This window comes from Propithecus coquereli, unplaced genomic scaffold (assembly GCF_000956105.1).
Source record: "Propithecus coquereli isolate 6110/MARCELLA unplaced genomic scaffold, Pcoq_1.0 Scaffold206, whole genome shotgun sequence".
In the NCBI taxonomy this organism is placed as follows: domain Eukaryota; kingdom Metazoa; phylum Chordata; class Mammalia; order Primates; family Indriidae; genus Propithecus; species Propithecus coquereli.
In genome coordinates this window covers 4,643,970-4,660,304 of record NW_012145634.1, presented here as the reverse complement: position 1 = coordinate 4,660,304, position 16,335 = coordinate 4,643,970, and the positions used below count along the sequence as shown (strand labels likewise).

The following is a 16,335-nucleotide window of genomic DNA, read 5'->3' as shown; positions in this document are numbered from 1 at the left end:
GCAGGAGGGGGGTTCTATGGTTCCGTTTATTTTTTGAATTGAGATATGATTCATATACAGTAAAACATTCCATCTGAATTGTACATCGGGGTGAAATTTTGCATTTGACACACTTGTGTGGTCAACCCTCAGATCAAGATACAGGACATTTGCAGGGCGCCAGAAAGTTCCCTCATGCCTCTTCCCAGCCAAAAGCCAAGGGCTCCTTGAACCTCCAATACCATAGATTAGATTTGCCTGTTTTTGAACTTCTTATAAATAAAATTACAATTTTTAAAAGCTTGATCAGGGTGCTAGTTTACATAGAGGTCCACCGAACTATACACATATGATTATGTATTTTTTTTATTTTATGTTATATCCCAATAAAAGTTAAAGTGTGGGCCAAGAGGAAAACGATTTTCGGGCACTGTCACTTCTCCCGGGGTCAATGACAGTAGTGGCACCTGTCTGTGGCCGCTCCACCACGTGGTCTCGGTTGATGGCATTGGTCGGGGGCGGAGGGGCTGTGCCCACGAGCTAACCTGTCTCTCTCTTCTCTCCCCCACTGTGTCTCCGCGCGGCAGTCCTGGGTCCATCCACCCCATGTGCTGCGTGTGTCCGTAAAGCTCACTCCGCGCTGTCTGGCGGCGAGCTCCATCTCATCTCGTCCTCGCGGCCCTGGCGCGGCCTCAGCATGGCCATCTCATCACGACTCGCCCTGTGGGAGCAGAAGGAAAGTGCCGCTCGGGGCTGGGGCTGCAGCCGCGGGGCCGACGCGACCCTCGGAAGACAAGTCGGGGCCGCGTGCACCGGCCTGCGCTTCCCCACCTTGCCACCCTCTCGTGGCGTGCCCAGTGCCATCTTCCGTCCTCTCCCAGCCAGCTCGGTCGGCCGGGCACTGGTGACCACGCCCTCGACCCTCCCATGGCTGCCTGTCTCTCCTGCTCCCGTTGGCAGTGGGGAAGTCAGGGCAGACCAGCCGTGCTGTCTAGGTCCTCGTGGCCGCTCTGCTAAGCCCCGGGGGTCGCACGGGAGGAGGAGCGTGGGGGCAGAGGCAGGGCTGTCGGCTGCCAGGTTCATGCCGCAGGGGCGGGTTTCTGTGGCCCCTGCCCCCAGTTACCATGGAGAACTGGAAACAGGCTCTTCCCCCCACTGACTGCTTTCTCCCCTTTGGTATTTCTTATGAGATACCAAGGCTGCTTCTTTCACGGCTGCCTGTTACCTCCTCCGCCCCTCGCCCCACCGGTGCATGTGATTCGATGAGTTGGAGATGTTACCTGTGGGGTGGGTGCCCTCACCCCTCCCAGCCTGGGGCGGGTGGCGTTGAGGCTAGCGTTGGGAGGGGCAGAAGTCCACCCGCTGCGTGCGCCTTACGACCCCCCTACTTACGGAGAGTGGCGTGAATGTGAGAGCAGCCGCGCACGCCCCTGCCTCTCTGCTCCCGGGCAGAGGTCTGCACCCCCTCCCCCGGCTTCATCCGTGGCCTCCGCCTTGTCTCCCAGCCTTTGCTCCCTCCCTCCAACTCCCCCTTCATCAGCAGGGCTGCAGAGAGCACGTCTTTACCGGACACACAGAGTGTGCCTTGATAAGGAGGCTATTTTAAACCAGTGTCGAGCTCTTCCTTATAAAGCGCTGGTGACTTTTTTATTTTCTCACGAGCAGTCACAGTAACGCAGGTTAAAGACAAATTCCAGTTGGCTACAGCCAGGACCGTGCCCCAGCCTCCAAGGTTGCTGTAGCCAACAAAGGGGTCTTAGCTGCAACCAAAGTCCAGCCAGCTTCAGCCTGGGCCACATTTCTGGGTGTAAAATGCCAGAGCCAGCCTGCCGCATGTAGGCCCCAGTGTTAGGGAGTCCCTGGCTGCCCAGGTCCTGGTTTAAGGACTGTCACGAAGCCGTAGCACTCTGAGTGGGCTGGAGTCACAGGGTTGGACCCTTACGTAAATCATGGCTACAAATCCTTCCCTATTTAACCGTGTTAATTAAGCGATAAATCTATTTTGCAAACTATAAGCTGAGGTAGGCAGGAGAACGTGGATGGTTCCCTGTGATCCATCCCCTTCTAGAAACTGGACAAGCTCCTTTCAGAGCAGGTCCTCCCAGAGATGGGTCTGTCCCCATGGCCAGGAAGGGAACCAGCGGCCTTGATGGTCCAAATTCACACCACGAGGAGACTCCGTCTAGGTAGAAATCACTTTTCCATTTTCCATGCTGCCCCACTGAGCCTCGCCTGCTTCATTGTGGCCTCTCAAACCCGGGCTTGGTCATGTGTGTCCCTCTTGGCCCCCTCCCAGACTCCCACCGCAATGTTTTCGAAGGGCCACGTGCCCCTGCTGGTTCACTCACTGCGCTCTCTCCTTCCTTGCTTCTGCAAAACAGATTCGGGAAGAGGACAAGAGCCCCCCACCGTCCTCGCCCCCTCCCCTTTTCTCTGTCATCCCAGGGGGCTTCATTAAGCAACTGGTTCGGGAGACTGAGAAAGAGGCCAAGGAAGCGAGACAGAAGAAACAGGCGGCACTTGTCTCTCCGGAACAAGAGGTAAGTGGCTCCCAGGGAAGGGACCTCGTGCCGTTTCATACCCACCATCCTGTCTCATGAGCCTCCTCTGAGTCACTTGTCTTTGAGTCATTCTGCCTTTGCTCCTGCTGTCCTGGCTTTGAGGAATGTCCTTTCTTCAACTTGATCTGTTGAACTTCTACACATCCTTCAAAACCCAGCTCAAATAGCACATCTCTGGAAAGTCCTCCTATCGTCCTCCTTCCTCTGATTCCCACCGCACTCTCTGTGCCTGTCTTAATAGTGGTTGGTGTAGTAATTACTTGATTATATGAGTTATTTGACTAGGAATTCCTTAAGAGCAACAACCAGCTCTCTCATTCAGCTCTGTATTGTGAGCAGCTGTCATAGTGACTGTTCAACAAATGTTTCTTGAATGAATGAATGGATGATATCAGTTGATGGATTACTGGTGAGGATCCTTTTACTGCTATTTTTGCAGAAAAGGGAACCTAGATACTGGCTAGGATGTAAAGTTCGTTCACATTAATTTGAGCAGAAAAGATATTCCATTGGTACTCATGGCATGGTTATGATATGGTTTTTTGAATTTTTGACCTTTTCCTTGGCGGTTATTGGTTGGCCTGGTTCCCAGGCCCCGGTGCCCTCCAGTTGCCATGGTCACCCTGGCCCCTCTCCTGAGTCCCTTAGAATGGCCACAATCCAATAACTAAGGGGCTAATGCTTGGCACAGGTGGGAACCTCAGTACCTTCCTCCAGCTGGTGTCCCTTCTGATTGGTGGATGTCCACAAAAAACCCTTAAGTCTTCTGAATAGCATTGCTGGATTGAAGCAATAGCTGAATACAATGCAGCCCCTGTGCTTTAAGGACTTGCACACTTGTCCCTGGTGGTGACAGTGCTCTCTCCCTTCTTTCTTCCACCTCCTTAATCAGGGAACCCAGGCAGGGGGAGCAGGCTGAACAGGAGGAAGGCAGGCTGGGAACCAGCGCAGCTTGGGAGTAGCACTGTGTTAGGCAGAGAGGGCATCACCTTGTGTCTCTCCAGCGCCCCCTTGGGGCAAGCTGAAGGCTGCATTGGTTGGGCTGAGAGCTCTGGTGGCCTGAGGGCCCAGTGTGGGGTGAGCCCAGTGTGGGGTGAGCCCAGTGGCCAGCCTGGCTCCTCCCCCTACTTCAGCCTTGGTTTTCCCAGCCAGTCCTACTCACGCCTGCACCTGTCTGATTAACGACTCCGCTGCATCAGACAAGTCCTCCAGCGGCTGCTCAGCCGCTGCTGAAACACCCCAGCCAAGTCTTTATGGGGGAGGATGACAGCGAGGACAGGCTCTGTCCCAACCCTTCCCTGACCTAAGGCATAAGTGGGATCCAAAGGGGACCCCAGTAGGCTGTTACCAGGTCACGATGAAATGTTGCCGTATGCCGTTCATCACTAGACGATGCTTACTTTGCTGTTCACGGGCTCATTTGATGCCCTATACAACAATAGGGGTGGATGGCATTCTACCCATTTATCAGAGATGGAGACTGAGGCCCAGAGGGGTCAAGTGAATGGCCCGAGGTCAGGAGGCCAGATAGAGGCAGAGCTAGGGCAAGAGCTTGTGTGTTCTCTGCTCTCGAGAGCTGCCTGGGGAAAGACTGGTGAGTGAGGTGGCCGGGAAATTGCCACGGAGGCCTGGCGGGGCACAGGGTTCCACGAGGCTGTGGGCGATGCTGGCGTCCTTGTGAACAGGTTAAGAGGCAGAGCTGAGTTGGCAGGAATAGACTGTCACTGCTGGGCCTGGGATGGAGACTCAGGGGCAAGACACAGGATGGACAGGCCGCGGCCCACAACAGGTGGCCGGAGCATGGGCCAAGATGTGCCTGGGGCTGGAGCAAGGGAGCGTCGGAACATGTTCCTGCGGGGCGGCAAGCACCAGCTGGTTCCTGCCGATTTAATTTTTCTGCTCCCGATCAGTAAATACCTCCTTATTCTCTCTCCTCGTCCCAGCACAACCGCTCCGTTTGATCCTTGTATAATCTTTGCAATGAGCCTTTGGAATCCATCCCATTTTGCGGGAATGGAAAACAAGGCTTGGGAGGTGAGCTGATTTCCCTAAGGCAGGGAGAAGCTGGAATACCACTGGAGTAGAAGACGACCCATCTGGAATGCCAAGGAGACCTGGGTTCTAGCTCCGGCCTCACAACTTTCTGCGGTCCTGGCCAAGTCCCTCCCGCTCTCTTGACCTCACTTTACCCATCTTTAAAATGGATCTGCCAAGAGTTTCCTCTCAGCCCCAGCTATTCTATAACTGCTGTTTCTTCTGTGTGCTAGCAAGGGTGCAGGGCTTTGATGACTGAGGAAGAGAATTCGTGAGGTCGGGGGGAGGCTGGGATTGGTTATCTTGTTCGGAACATCCTCATGCCACTGTCTCCTCTGGGGTGGTTGGTTAAAAATAAGGCACTGACTCACTTTTCAAAATGGTGTAGACAGTGGTGAGATTTGCCAAGTGCAGACAATCCTCCTTCCAAGGCTATGTCCGGCCCGGCCACAGAAGGTCAGACTGCACCACTCGGCCGTGGGCACCGGAGCCAGGTTCTCAGCTCTGGTTGCACTTGGAATCACCCGGGAGCCACAACCCAGACCAACTATACCAGCCTCTCTGGGAGTAGGGTCAAGGCATCAGTGTTTTTTCAAAGCTCCCCAGGAGATTCCAGGAAGTCCTACAGAGACAAGAAAAAGCGTGTAATATGCGCCAGTTAATGACACTGGCTTTGGGGGTCAGAGAGGCCTGGCTTTGTCTTGCAGGTCACCTCATATTTTTGCATCTGCTTGCTTACTTGCAGAATGGGGAGAAGTTCAGAAATTACCCCCCGCTGGGTCCTTACAAGGGTTCAACATGATATTGCATGATGATGGAGGGCCCATGACAGGGGATCCGTAATTGATAGCTGTTGTTATAGTATCATTATCACAAAGATGAAGATGGACACTGCGCTACGGCAGGGACCACCTGCAACAGGAGAGAGACATGAAGGACAGCTAGGATGGCATGCCCAACACAGTTATGCTGTGACTGGTGTAGACTAGCATAGGGCTTGGGACTTCTTGGATGTGTGGATCAATTTCCGATTGAGTCTTCAGGCAAAGATTTGTAGAGAGGTGACCTCTGAGCTGGGTATAGAAAGAGGAGCGGGACGTGGAGAGAGGACAGGGCACACCAGGCAGCAAGCTAAGCATACACAAAAGCCTGGAAGCAGGGAAGGGTCGGGGTGGGAGGAGACCCCCAATGCAGCTAACACGTGGAAACAAACAGGGACAGTGAGTCCTGCGTGGAGGTCAGGCGCTCCTCGTTGAGGACGTTGAATGTCCAATGGTGGTGTTAAAGGATTTTCCTGTTGGCTGTGGTCAGCTACCCAGATCTTTTGATCATGTTCAAAGTGACTGGCAGCCAATCGAAGGGACATCAGTTCAGGGGCTGTGGCAATGGTCCAAGTGGGAGGTAGTGGGTCTGGATTTGGGAAAGGTGACTCAGATGTGAAGATTTGCAGGGTGGAATTGAGTGCAAGAGGGTGGAGTCCCAGATCCCCAGGCATTGGTATCTGGAAGGCTGTGTTAGCACCGTCCAGGATGGAAGAACCCAGCCGAGGGTGGGTGATGACGCCAGGCATCAGGGCAGAACTGCCCCCCAGGCCTCCTTCTGCAGGAGCAGAGACAAAGCTGACCTTGTGGGCTCCGCAGGCCACAGGCAGGCTGGTCTGAGGATGCAGGACCAGGCAGGGCTGAAATCTCAGGGCCATAAAGGGAGAGAAGCCGGCAGTGGAAACCCGGTGGGTGCACTGCGATGTCTAGGCGAGGCAAGCATGGAGGACCGCAGGGGAAGAAACCAGAGTGCTCAGCTGGTCGGGCAGCGTGGTAGGGGGACCAGGGCAGTGGTAGGAGCAGCAACTCAGTTTCTTTCGTCTTCTGCGATTTCCAAAGTGCTTTTCCACATCTCAGCCTATAAAAGTTCAGGATGGGCCGGTGGTATCTGCCTGAACTGAGGGAAAACCGAGGCTCAGAGAGGACAGGGCACAGGATGTTGTCCACGATAGCTCAGCTGAAAAGTGTCGCTGCCTAGATGAGAACAGAGCCTCTACTGTCAGGCCCCGAGTCCTTTCCTGACCCCTTCCTGGTCCAGCAGGAAGAATCAAGGCAGAAACAATGACGGGAACTATAGCAGCAGCTGCTGCTGTTACTGAGGACGTATTAGAAGCTGGGCTCAGTTTCTCTACGTTAACTTATAATGTCATACAATAGCTTTCGAACTTGGGGTGGTATACAGAGCAGTTTGCTAAAAAGGCAGATTCCCAGGGCCCACCTGGGAGGTTCTCGTTCAAAAGGCAGGGGTGGGGGAGGAATCTGCATTTAACACAGATCCTCACATCCACCCTGCAAGATAGGCCTTTGGGATCCTCATTTTATTGATAAGGAAATAGAGAGGGGGAGTCATTTAGCTAAGGCCACGCAGCTAGGGAGTGGCAGAGCCAGGAGTTGAACTTGGTTCTGTTGGGCTCCCGAATCCACCTTGCTTCCACTCTGCCGCTTGGCTTTGAGGCGCTGGGCCAAGGTCAGGGTGTTGGGCTTGGCTCGGTGCCTGGCAGATCTTTGGAAGGAGGGATGGAGGGGTGAATGGCTAAATGAAGGGATGAAGGTGTAGTGAACAGCAAAGCCGCCAGGTCAGCAGGCAGCTGGGCGTGCTGCGGTCTCTCTCTCCTAGACCCCAGAACTTTCCGCCAGCCAGCCCAACAGCAAGTCCAGCAGTGGCACCAGCTCTGGAAGCCAGCGGATTTCCCAGGACACCCAGTCAAGCTCTCCTGGAAGCTCAAACATTCCGGGCAAGGACAGCGAGGGGGCAGGCAGCACCAGCCCTGGGATGATGACCACCATCAATGGGGAGAAGGCCCCGGAGCCGGGCTCTGGGGGGACGCCAGCCAAAAAGACCCTGCCCTTCAAGAGGGGTGTGAGGAGGGGCGACGTGCTGCTGATGGTGGCCAAGCTGGACCCGGACTCAGCCAAGCCAGAGCAGAGGACCCCTCCCCCTTGCAAGACCCCACCCCCAGCCACAGACCCTGGTGGGGGAAAGAAAGGGGAGACCCCAGGGACTCCTTGTGGCCCCCAGGCCAGCACTGAGCATTTGGCCCCGAAAGCTGAGAAGACCCGGACTGGGGGTGTTGGGGACGCAGACCAAGGGACCGCGCTACTGACAAAAGGCAGGAAGGGCCAAGGCACAACGCGAAAGGGGGATGGGGCCCCCCAGACCAAAGGGCCCACAGCGGGTGAGCCCCAGGGCAAAGACGGGCAGGGGACCAGGCCCCAAGCCCAAGGGCCCAGAGAGGGAGGACTGTCAGGAACAGCAGAGAAGGAAGGAGGCGACCCCCCAAACAAGGTGGAAAAGGGGACCCTCCCCAAGGATGCGGGGAGTGAAGGGAAGCATGCTGTGCCCCCAGTCCAGGCGAGGAAGTGGGGCGGGTTCCTGGGCCGAAGGAGCAAGTGGGATGGTCCCCAGAACAAGCAGGGCAAGGAAGGTGAGCTCCTGAGTAGGGCGGAGGAGAAGGGTGAGCAGCAGAGCAAGGCCGGGAAGGGGAAGGCAGGTGAGCCTGAGGGTGAGAAAGGAAAGGCGGGACAAGCTCAGAGCAAGTCTGGGGAGACAGGTGGAGCACGGAGTCCGACAGAGAAGGGCTGTAAGGCCCCAGGGGAGGTGGATACAAGGGGCTTGTCGCTGGCTGGGAAGGAGGGCTGGCCACAGCGCCCAGAGCAGAGAGCCCAGGAGCCCTGCGCGGGAGCGGGCGATGCGGCCGGCGCCCGGCAGGGGGCGCTGGAGGGACCCGGGCCGCCGGCTCCGGAGCAGGATGCAGACGGGCCTGGGACACGCGCAGAGAACCCAGTCGGGCCAGCCCCGCAGGAGGAGGGCACAGAAGGCCCGAGCGGAGACTCAGACCAGGTGAGGAGGCTGCAGCCCCGAGAGTGAGGCGGGACGGACGGGCCCTCTGGAGATGGAGGGAGGGGAAAGAGCTGCCCCGGGTGTGGACACGGGTGGACAGGGCATGGAGAGGGATTGGAGATGGGTGGCTGGACCAGCACTTCTTCCTTGAGAAGCAAGGGTTCTGAGGCTCCCACTGCCCTGGCCCTGGGGTGAGATTCTCCACAAAGTTAGGGAAGGTCCCCAAAATGTGTGGTGGCCCTTCGTGGCTGACATAGTTGAGCTTACTTATAATGTCATACAATGGCTTTCGAACTTGGGGTGGTATACAGAGCAGCTTGCTAAAAATGCAGATTCCCAGGGCCCACCTGGGAGGTTCTCGTTCAAAAGGCAGGGGTGCGGGAGGAATCTGCATTTAAATAAACACCCCACACCCCCACACCTCCCAGGACCCAGGAGATTCTGATTTAGGGGGTCCCGTCCCACACATGGGGTGCAGGGAGGAGGAGGGTGTCATTTGCTGGTTTAACTTGTGTGATCTTTGCTCTCAGGCACCCAAGGACAGGTGGTATGAGGCAGAGAAAGTCTGGCTGGTTCAGAAGGAAGGATTCGCTCTTGGTAATTAGGGGTGTCAGCGCCGTCGGAGGGTCTAAGGGTCGTCTCCTCTTGTACCCCTGCTGCTAGCCATATCCGCTAGGTTCTGATCACACTTTGGGGGAAGGGAGCTGGGAGACTAGGACAGAGATATGTGGCTTCTAGGGGGTGGGAAGGGTGGGATAGTTGACTGTCATTACACCCCTGACAGCTTGTCTATGGGGTGCTGTTTTCAAAGGCATTTGAGCCTGGATAATTGATTAATTAACTAAGTCATTGATGCAACAAGCATGCTTGATTCCTATGAGTTCTTCAAGGAACTCTGAGTCTAGTGCAGGTGGGCAAATAGTTTTTTTTTTTTTCTCATGAGCCCTCGTCTGTCGATTAGTTGTGGCTGATGGCTGCACTCTGCTGAGAAGCCATGTGGAGTCCCAGGCAGATCACTGCTGGGAAGAGTGATTAGTGATGTCTGCCCTGGGCACGGGAAGGGGAAATGGCAGTCTGTAGGCCATTACCTGCCATCCCCGGTGTGGGTATGAGATGGGTCAGTGCACCCCACTCTGTGCCTGGCACTGTGCCGGCTAGTAAAAGCTCAAGGTGAGTCAGGATCGGCCTGTCCTTAAAAGGGTTTCGGGTCATAATTTAGAAACATCCATGTGGCTAGATCCCACGGGGAGAAGACGTAGCCCCTTTCTGACCTGTCCCGAGCGTCCTCTCCAGCTCCCTGGCCTGGCTCAGAGCCTCTCTCCTATCCTCTCCTCCCCTCTCCCCTCCCCTCCCCTCCCCTCCGCTCTGCTCCCTGGGCGGTCCAACCAGCCACGGTGCTAAAGCCGGATGAGGGAACAGCCGACTTGCCGGCAGGCAGAGTGCGACTTTGCATCGACACTGACAAAACCATCACTGAGGTGGATGAGGAGTACGTGCATCGGGTGAGTCCCCATCCTCCTCTCTGCCTGCTCAGTACCCTCCTTCCCTGCCCCTGCAAGAGATTTCCTGGTACCTGACTGAAGATATCACTTTGGCTTGATGCCCTGGAGGGAGTTACAGGGAAGAACCCCATAGAACCCATTGCTTTACTGCAGGGACATTGTTAGGAGTCATTCACTCTGTCCTGTGGTGTTTCTGCTATGGGGACACATCAAGAGACATGTTTGTCAGGTCTTGGCTCAGGGAGTTCTTCTGATTGACCCAAGAAAGTGATTGTTTTTCATTTTATGGACATTGTAAACCATGCTACAGAGCATGTTTCCTTTTTCACTCTGGCTACCAGGGAACTCAGAGCCAGATTTGCTGCTTACCATTACCCATAACGTAGGTTCCAATGGCCTATATTTTGGGCATCAACCTTTCTTGTAGTTTTACTTTTTCAATTTTTTTTGCATACATTTTTGTTGTATACCATAAATCCTTTTGAGGACAAGTCAGAGTATAATGATAGAAAACAAGGTCTTGTCCTGCCCCTTTTCCATCCTCCACAGCCGATTAATTGAGAAGTTTTCTTCCTCGCTCATCTGCATTCCTCTCTGCTCCTCCTCTGCCCACCTCAGATCCTCCTCTGCCACTGATGTTAGGAGTGTGCAGAGGCTCAACACCCTTAGAAGAAAGGCTGACCCATAAGACAGGTCAAGCTTGACCCAAACCCCAGAGCACTGGGCCCAGAAAGCTCCCTGAAGCTGGAAAGAACAATAGGAAGCCCCTTAGAATGGATGTCTCAGGGAGCGGCTGCAAACATCCCTTGCTTCTCAAAGCGTTTAGGCAGATTTCCAAGGGATGAAAAAATGATGGGCTATTAGATCAATAAGGTGGTCTGGCTGGTGGCCTCCTTCCCTCGGTATCACAGAGTAAATTGAGGGCTCCCCGCTGAGACCGAGGAAAGGGGGAGACAGCAGCGGACACTTGCCCACTCTGAAGCATCACCTCTCTTTTCATGGTATTTGAGATACAGAAAGTGCTTTGACTTTTGCCTGGTCTGCCGTGGGAGCGTCTCCCCTCTTGGTGCAGGGAAGGCAGGACGGAAGGACCAGAGGGAAGAGGGGGTGCCGCTCAGGTTGCACAAAGGGCAAGGAGAAAGGATGGCCCTATTCTATTTGTAGGGTTTCATCACTCCCTCTCGAGAGTCATTGTGTTCTGTTCTGGGCTTTGGCGCAGCTCTCATGGGGTGGGCTCACTGTGTGTGTGTGTGTGTGTGTGTGTGTGTGTGTGTGTGTGTGAGTGTGTGCTGGGGGGGCATGGTGGTGTGGTTGGGGCCCAGGAGGCCAGAAGAGACTCTGTGTGTTGGTTCGCAGGCCAACCCCCCTGAGCTGGACCACGTTGAGGACCTGACTTCTCTCATCAGTGTCAATGAATCCAGCGTCCTGAACACGCTTCTGCAGCGCTACCGGGCTCAGCGGCTGCATACCTGCACGGGGCCGGATCTGATCGTGCTCCAGCCCCAGGGGGCCTCGGCACCCTCTGCGGGGAAGGTGAGGTGGGACCGTGGGAGCAAAAGGGGTGGGGGGATCCCTCTGCATCCTGGGGGACAGCAGAACTGCCAGAGCCCCTGATAAACCTGCCTGTGAGCAGCATCCCGCCAAAGACGAGATTCTGGGGCATCGAGGGGCACCGAGGACCATGGGATCCCCCACACCCTAGAGGGGATAGATACGTAAGTCACTGTGGGACAACGGTGAATGAGTATCGACTCTACCAGACACTGCTTCAAGCACTTTCATGTATTATCTCAATTAATTCTCACATCCAGCTGAAAAACGGGTCCTCTTACTAGCCCATTTTACAGATGGGAAGAGCTAGCTGACATCAGCCACTAAGCTCTCATGTGGAGCAAGCAGAGGAGCTGGGATAAAGCCCAGCTGTGCGCCTCACCCCATGCTGGGGATCCCCAGGAGTCCTGACAGCCACATCAGTGGGGAAACAAACCCTTCAGTTCTCATTTTTGATTTTTTCCCTGGGAAGTGGAGGAAGGGCCAATTTTTGTCAAGATGGGCAATCTCGCAGCGCCACCTTGTGGAAGGACGAGGCACCACGGCCGAGTCGGTTGCTGCCGCCGGGGGCGGGGTGCCTTGTCAGCTCCCGCACGTGGCGATAATGATGACGCCGCTTTTACTCTGAGCGTGGTGGCAGCTCCTGGGGACTCCTAGCAGAGCAGGGGCATGATCCGACTCAGGTTGTAAAAGGGTTGCATGGCTGCCGGGTGGAAGACCGATGGAAGGTTGCACAGTGGCTGTGGGGAGACCTGCAGGAGGCGAGACAGGCGCGCTGTGCCGGGGCTTGCTGGGAAGGCACAGGCCCCTGGAACACCCGGTGCCTCGGAAGGATCACGGTGCTTCTCTGGCCTTGGTTTTCTCATCTGTCCATGGGGGATGGAAAGCCGCATCTTGTCCTCTGCAGGGAGCAGCATGGGACACGCCCACTGCTAGTCCCCAAACAATGCTAAACCCATTGAAGAGAAGACAGTGGCCCCGTGGCTCCCCTGACTTTCCTTCTCTGGAATAACCACCTCCACCCCATCCCTTCAGTCGCCCCCCAGGCCTCTCCCAGTGTGGCTGTCCGTGGTCAGGGGCCCGGGAGGACTTCAGAAGCTCTGGGTGGGCCAGCGCCCGGCAGGTGCCCTGTCCCCTCCCTGCTGTGCGTGCTTCTGCTCCTGCTGCTGCGGCCCCAGGCCTCAGAGCCCTCCGCACGGCTGCGTGACACCTCTGGCTCCCTGGAAATCCCTGGGAAGGATTTTTTTCTTCAGGCCCCGACAGCAAGCCAGGTCCGCGTCGGCCACCCTGGACCGAGGCATCAGCACTTAGGCAGAAGTGCCTAAAAGTGTGGAATCCGGGCCCCACCCTGCCCACACCCGAACCACCGCCGCCTCCTGTCCTTTGGCTGATTCAGCCTCTGATTCCCCAAACGGCCACCAGGTGGCAGCACAGACCCGCAGTGAGGCTGGGACTGGGGCCGCCTTGAGAACGGACTGGGTGGAGTCCGGGCAGCACGGGGAGGGGGGCTCTGTCACTCGGGATGGCCCCGCAGTGCCGCTGGGAGCAGGGCATGTGCCTGCAGTGCGCGGGTCCGGGTGGGCGTGAGCTGGTGGGTACAGGTGGGCGCACGCTGCACGCAGAGGCCTCTGTAACTGTCGGGTGCGTGTGCCCACGAGCACGCAAAGGTCCACACGCACAAAGGCAGAGGCGCGTGTGCACGCGTGCACCTACGTGTGCACCTGGACGTGCAGAATTCTTCCTTCTCCCCTTTAGGCAGCGGCCCCGAGAAGGGTTTGTCCCACTTTGCCTGCTTTAGGGTCCCTGTGTTTGGCATTGGGGTAGGGACCCATTGCTGCTCCTGAGGTCTTGGCGCGGGAGAAGCCAGCAGTGGATTAGGGGTGGTGCCCCATCCCCCGCTGGAGGTCTGGACTTGGAGGAGGACCACCACACTGGGGTTTGTGCCAAGGCACCGGGGAGGTGGCAGATGGAGCCCGGCCGGACCCACTGGTCACCCGCTCCAGGCCTTGGACATCCCCTCCAGTCGGACCCACTCCCCCTGTTCCTTTGGGTGCCCTTCCACCGACCTCACAGTCACCTCTTGCCCTTGTCCCTTCCCCCTAAAGGCCGTCAGTGTCACCACTGACCTCCGTGCTGCCAAGTCCAATGTCCCGTCTCTGGTCTCTGGACCCTCAGCAGCACCTGCCCCTCCCTCTGGGAACACTCCCTTCCTTGGCTCCAGGATTCCGCCCCCCTGGTTTCCCTCCTGTCCCCCCCCTCCCTATTGCCTTCAGTGTGACCTTCCAGGCCACCCCCTGTCAGGGTGCCCCGGTCCCCACACCCTTCCTCTGTAGATGCCCCCTTCCTTGGTGACCTCACCAGGGCGCGTGGCTCTCCAGTGACTACCGTTGGAGAGAATTGAGAGATTTGCTTTGTGGGTCGTCTTTCTCTTCCCACAGAAACCAAGCCCCACAGAGGCAGGAGATTTCTTTCTTTTTTTTAAGGTCAGCTTTATTGAAGTATGATTTATATACAGTTCAATTCTCCTTTTCAGTGTACAGTTCTGTGAGTTTTGACAAAGGTGTACCGTTGTGTAACCGCCTCCACAAACAATTATGAGTCGGTTCCAATCACCCCCAAAAGTTCTCTGGGCGCCCCTGTGGTCAACCTGCCCCTCAAGTTCCACCCTTGGCAGCCACTGATCTGGTTTGTGTCCCTCTAGTTTTGCCTTTTCCAAAAAACCATCATATAAATGGAATTGCATGGTATGTAACCTTCTCAAATGGCTTCTCTCTCTCACCAGAATGTGGTTGAGACCCGCCCATGCTGTGGCGTCTATGTGTGGTCGGTTTCTGTATTTTATTGTACGGATGCTCTCGTTTGCTCATTTGTTCACAGGGTGACCAATTGTCCTGATTTGTCTGGGACTGAGGTGTTTTCTGGGCCATGAGAGATGACTATCCCTGGCTATACCAGGATAGTTGATTACCTTAGTTCACTAGTTTGGGTTGTTTCTAGTTTTTGGTGATTTTAAAAACATATTCGATATAACCAATGATGCAGAGGGTTTTCTGTGATCACAGATTTTCATTTCTTTTGGGCGGATACCCGGAGTGTGGTTGTGGGTCACATGACGAGCGTACGTCTCACCGTTTAGGGAACTGCTGGACTGTTTTCCAGAGTGGCTGTGTGATTTAGCATTCCCGCCAGCACTGTGTGAGAATTCTGGTTGCTCCGCATTTTCACTAGACCTTGGTCGTGACTGTTACAAAATTTCGTTAGCCATTGTGATAGGTGTCTAATGGTGTCTGCTTGTGGTTAGCGGGGATTTCCTGTGCCCGTTTTGTGTCGTGTTCTGCCCTAAGTGCCTGCTGCACAGTAGACACGCAAAGACTTTTTTTACTGATTAAACAATGAGTGCATGGGCGAAGTGGGTGGGGTTTCAGGTATCACCGAAGTCTGCTATGGCAAAGACACAGCACGCATGCCACCAACACCCCCACGGGCCACGCCGTGTTTCCACGGCAGACATCACTAATCAATTGCACCATTGTATCCGGCCGCCTCGTTTCAGGCAGATGCCATCCATTGATTTGAGTAGCCGATGCGATGGATCTCACGGGCTGATGCAGCTCTCGCTCGAGCCTCCAACTAGCTAAAGAGGGGACCCAGGCTCAGGAAAGAGTCACGGGTTGCCCAAGGACTCGCGGGACTAGACACACAGGCTGGGCTCTTCCCAGTAAAATGCTGAGACTTTGCAAGGTTGGAGGGGGACGGGAGGCAGGAATGTGGATTTGGCCCCTGGGTCTGGGGTGGGGCACTGTCTTGGAATGAGGCCAAGTCAACGGCTGGGTGGGAAGGCTGATGCCTGGGATCTTTCTGCAGGTGCCCAGGGGCCGCCGGGATGGCCTGTCTGCCCACGTTGGCTCCCTGGCCCAGCGGGCATACTGGGCACTGCTGAGCCAACGGGCAGACCAGAGCATCGTAGCCCTTGGCCGCAGTGGCGCTGGGAAGACCACCTGCTGTGAGCAGGTCCTGGAGCACCTGGTGGGGATGGCAGGCAGTGTGGAAGGCAGGGTCTCAGGTACGGTGGTCCAGGTGATATGGACGGGGGTGCAGAAAGGGGAGTGTTGGAGGGGGTGCTGGGCTGCCCCTTCTTATATCCATTCAGCTAGCATTCGCTGAGCACCAGATACATGCAGACCCTGTGCTTGCAACCGGGCAGGGCTGCCCCAGGTCATGGGACGCATTCATTCAAATTAGAGTAAACTACTCCTTCTTTAAGACATTGACAACTATCTGCTGAACAATTACCATACACCGATGGTTAGAACCAGACGCTCGACTGCCATCTGCTGGGCAATCATCCCAATAAGTACATAAATCTTTGATAATGCGATGGGAAGGATGCACCCCTTGGATGTGGTGTCTTGGTGCAGTGCACGACCTGCTGAACTGTACAGAGAACTCAACAAGTAAAGACAGAAGGGCAGAGCCTATGCTTAGGAAGAGCGGAAAGCCAGAGGAAAAATTGAACTGTACATATGTACCTAACTCAACGGTGCTGCAGAAAGTGCTGGCAGAGCAGGTTCGGGAAGAGGCTGAGGGAACACAGAGCAGGTGTGCACGGGGACTTTCTTCAGGAAGTGCTATCTGAGCTTGGCCTTCAAGAAAGAGTGCCAATTAATAAGTACGGTATTAATAATGATCATAATAAACACTTGCTGAGGACTAGTGTGCCAGGCCCTATTCCAAGCATATGAACTTACTTATTATTTAAAACAACCCTGTAAGGTAGAAATTATTACTTGAATTTTATAAATTGAGGGCACTGAGATCAGAGAGGT

The 16,335-nt window shown here is 55.4% G+C and overlaps 1 protein-coding gene across 1 annotated transcript in view; it reads left to right on the top strand.

Annotated features, from left to right (window-relative positions):
• The first annotated feature begins 676 nt into the window (after window positions 1-676).
• The window catches only part of MYO18B (myosin XVIIIB), a 236,673-nt gene continuing 221,014 nt past the window's right edge, over window positions 677-16,335 (top strand). Inside the window, exons 1-7 of the mRNA XM_012644105.1 lie at window positions 677-721; window positions 2,361-2,519; window positions 7,233-8,456; window positions 8,987-9,053; window positions 9,846-9,958; window positions 11,315-11,491; window positions 15,374-15,572. Coding sequence (XP_012499559.1) covers window positions 677-721; window positions 2,361-2,519; window positions 7,233-8,456; window positions 8,987-9,053; window positions 9,846-9,958; window positions 11,315-11,491; window positions 15,374-15,572 — 1,984 coding nt within the window. The remainder of the gene's footprint in view (window positions 722-2,360; window positions 2,520-7,232; window positions 8,457-8,986; window positions 9,054-9,845; window positions 9,959-11,314; window positions 11,492-15,373; window positions 15,573-16,335) is intronic.